The sequence below is a fragment of the Galeopterus variegatus genome, unplaced genomic scaffold (assembly GCF_000696425.1).
Source record: "Galeopterus variegatus unplaced genomic scaffold, G_variegatus-3.0.2 Scaffold2608, whole genome shotgun sequence".
Lineage (NCBI taxonomy): Eukaryota > Metazoa > Chordata > Mammalia > Dermoptera > Cynocephalidae > Galeopterus > Galeopterus variegatus.
The window spans coordinates 185,169-187,885 of record NW_007728719.1 but is presented as its reverse complement, the minus strand read 5'-3'; the positions used below and the strand labels follow the sequence as shown (position 1 = coordinate 187,885).

Below are 2,717 nucleotides of genomic sequence, written 5' to 3'. Positions count from 1 at the left end.
CCGGCTGGTCGGGCGCTCGAAGAGAGCGCCCCGGCAGCGGAAAGCGGAGCCCCGGCCTCTTTTCTTTCCAACCAGCGAAAAATAAACACCCGGGAAGGTAAAACAATAGCGGGGCCACCTGGGACGCGGCGTGCGCAGAGCTCCCACGGTTGGGGCGGGCGGGGGCCAGAGGGGGAGCCCGGGAGTCGCGGCCCCACCCCGGAGCCCCTTCCCGCTTTGCCCTGGCCGAGGGTGGGGCTCCCCGCGGCGCCGGGGCTCGTCAGGAGGCGACGGGAATTCCCAGGAGTGCAGCACTGGGTGAAAGTATTTGAGGAACAATCGAACCTTCTCACAATTGCCCTGCTCTGGGCAGAGAAGCTGAGGCGGAGGGAAAGGTGGCCCCTTGCCCAAGGTCAGAATGCGAAGGCTGACTGTCCTGGTCCAGGAAGGGGACCCAGGTGTCCGGACAGCGCAGCGCTCAGCCCCTCTCGGTTTTGCGGCGGTTGTGTTTGCCTTTGATAAATCTCGGTTGTGTTTGCTTTAGAAATCTGCTGGCATTGTGGGACTGCTTCAGGACTGCAGAACGTCAACTTGCTTCGTGTGTCCTGGGCAGATGTGGGGCAGGTGACAGCTCCGTGACCTACCGCCATGGATGCAGACTTTCTGATGAAGGAACCTACACAGTCGATGCCAGCCAGGGTGATTTGGCTTCTCAAAGGTTTTGACAAAACCTGCTCTATTCCCTTTGGAGAATCCGAATGAGGGAGATCACAGACACCTTCACTGGGAAGCCAAGGACATTTCTGTATAATCAGTGGATGAAAGGATTTTCTCAGACTCTCTTTTTCCCTTTTCCCTGAGGATTAACACAACACAATCTACAGTTCCAGTGAAAACTGCAAGGCACACGGTGTGGCAGGCGCCTGGGGCGCCTTCAGAATTGTTCTGGACCCTTCCTTTATCGTAGGGGAGTTTGAACGCATGCTGCCACGCCTCCCCTCTGCCCTCCAACGCCCTCCTGATCTCTTTAATCTGTTCTCATTTTCTGAGTTAACTTTTATTTCCAAAAGGGTTTTCTGGAGCTATAAGTGGATTGCCAGAAATGAGAGGTTAGGAGCTCGGAGAGGAGGAAGCGACCTGTGTTGTGTCTTCTCGCGACTGCCGACATGAAGTGCTTTTTCCCAGTGCTGAGCTGTCTGGCGGTGCTGGGTAAGTGGCTGTGCTTATCAGCGCGATCGATGTGAAAGTTTAACCTGCTGTTGTTTCCTGTAATTCCTTGTGGTTCTTTCACATCAACACTAGGCTTTAGGGACCAGGAGGCAGCTGGGGTATATCACAGGTTGGAATAGAATACCACGAGGCCCATTTCTGACCCAGGAGGAACCGTGGAATATCGTTGTCTTTAAGAAGGAGCATTTGCTGTCCTTGAAGTGTGTGTCTTGGGCCTCAGGATGAGGTCCGGCATCTGCACATCCATGGTTTAGGGACTTCATGTGGATTGTGGGCTGTCTTCTTGTAGTATGACAAACATGGATGTTCCATTGTCTTCACTTCTGTCTTGGTTTGCGTTAATTCCTAATTGGAAGTGGCGACATCATTTCCATTCAGTCAGGAAAGTTGGTTTGGTGGTAATGATGGTGCTTCTTTTTGAGGGGGAAGTTGGAGTGGATGGGATAGGGATTGAAGGGATGCTTTGCCCTGCCTAAGCGATCTGTTGACTAAGAATGTTTGAGGGTCCTAGTCATATGTCTCCTCACCGAGGAAGCTCAGATCATAGTTCTGGGAGGAAGACAGACTGGAGAAATTGAAGCTGCCTGGTGGGGGATGTGTTAGGATTGGTTTTTTGCCCCTATTGAAGGTCAGAATGCTTAAAGTGGGAAGAAGAAACTATGGCTCCAAGAGGTGAACTCTTGACATCTGTCTTACTGTTCCCTCTCCAGTGAAGAGGCCCCACCCCCTGCCCAAGACTTGTCCATTCTTTTCATGCCATTGAGTGTCTTAAGTATGGTATCTTAGAACACATGTTGGGTGTATGGTAAACTTGCTAGCCTGGATCCGGTGCATTTTCTCTCCCCATCTCCTCAAAACTCACAGATGAGCATACCCTCTGCCTTCTCTATGTGGCTCAGTCCTCTGCACTGAGAGGGGTTATCACTGCTGTCTGTGGTGTTTTCATCTCCAAATCTATGTGTCTTGCACTTAGGGAATTTGTTCATGATCTGTTGGCAGTGGAGATTGCTTTCATGCCTTGTCTACACCCTTACAACAGATACAGGTATATGGAAAGAGAATGTACCTTGGAGTTAGAGGATCTGAATTCCGATCTTAACCTCACCATGATTGACAGCTGAATCTCAGTAAAACATCCAAGGGCTATTGTGACAATTAAAGGATATGAAAAAGGTGTTCTAACTTCTTGAAATGTCTGAAACTCATAATAAGTGTGTTTAATTAGTGGTTCTCCAACATGGGTGCATATTGGAATCACTGGGGGAGCTTTTAAGTTCCTCGTGTTCGGGCAACAACCCCAGCCCAATGAAGCCAGCCTCTGTGGGAGTGGGACCCAGGTCTGTCTCTTAGCTGTCCCAGGTAGTTCCCTGCGTGGCTGAGTTACAGAACCGGTAAATTCCTTAGTGCTCGCCGCCCCCCCCCCCCCCCCCCCCCCCCCCCCCCCCCCCCCCCCCCCCCCCCCCCCCCCCCCCCCCCCCCCCCCCCCCCCCCCCCCCCCCCCCCCCCCC

General features: G+C 52.6%; 1 protein-coding gene across 2 annotated transcripts in view; it reads left to right on the top strand.

The window, feature by feature from the left end:
- Positions 1-521: 521 nt before the first annotated feature.
- The window catches only part of IGSF3 (immunoglobulin superfamily, member 3), a 92,091-nt gene continuing 89,895 nt past the window's right edge, over positions 522-2,717 (top strand). The window contains exon 1 of one of the 2 annotated variants that reach the window (XM_008582425.1): positions 522-1,188. In XM_008582425.1, the coding sequence (XP_008580647.1) occupies positions 1,146-1,188 (43 nt within the window). In that variant the 5' untranslated portion in view covers positions 522-1,145. The remainder of the gene's footprint in view (positions 1,189-2,717) is intronic. The other variant, XM_008582424.1, reaches the window with a different exon arrangement.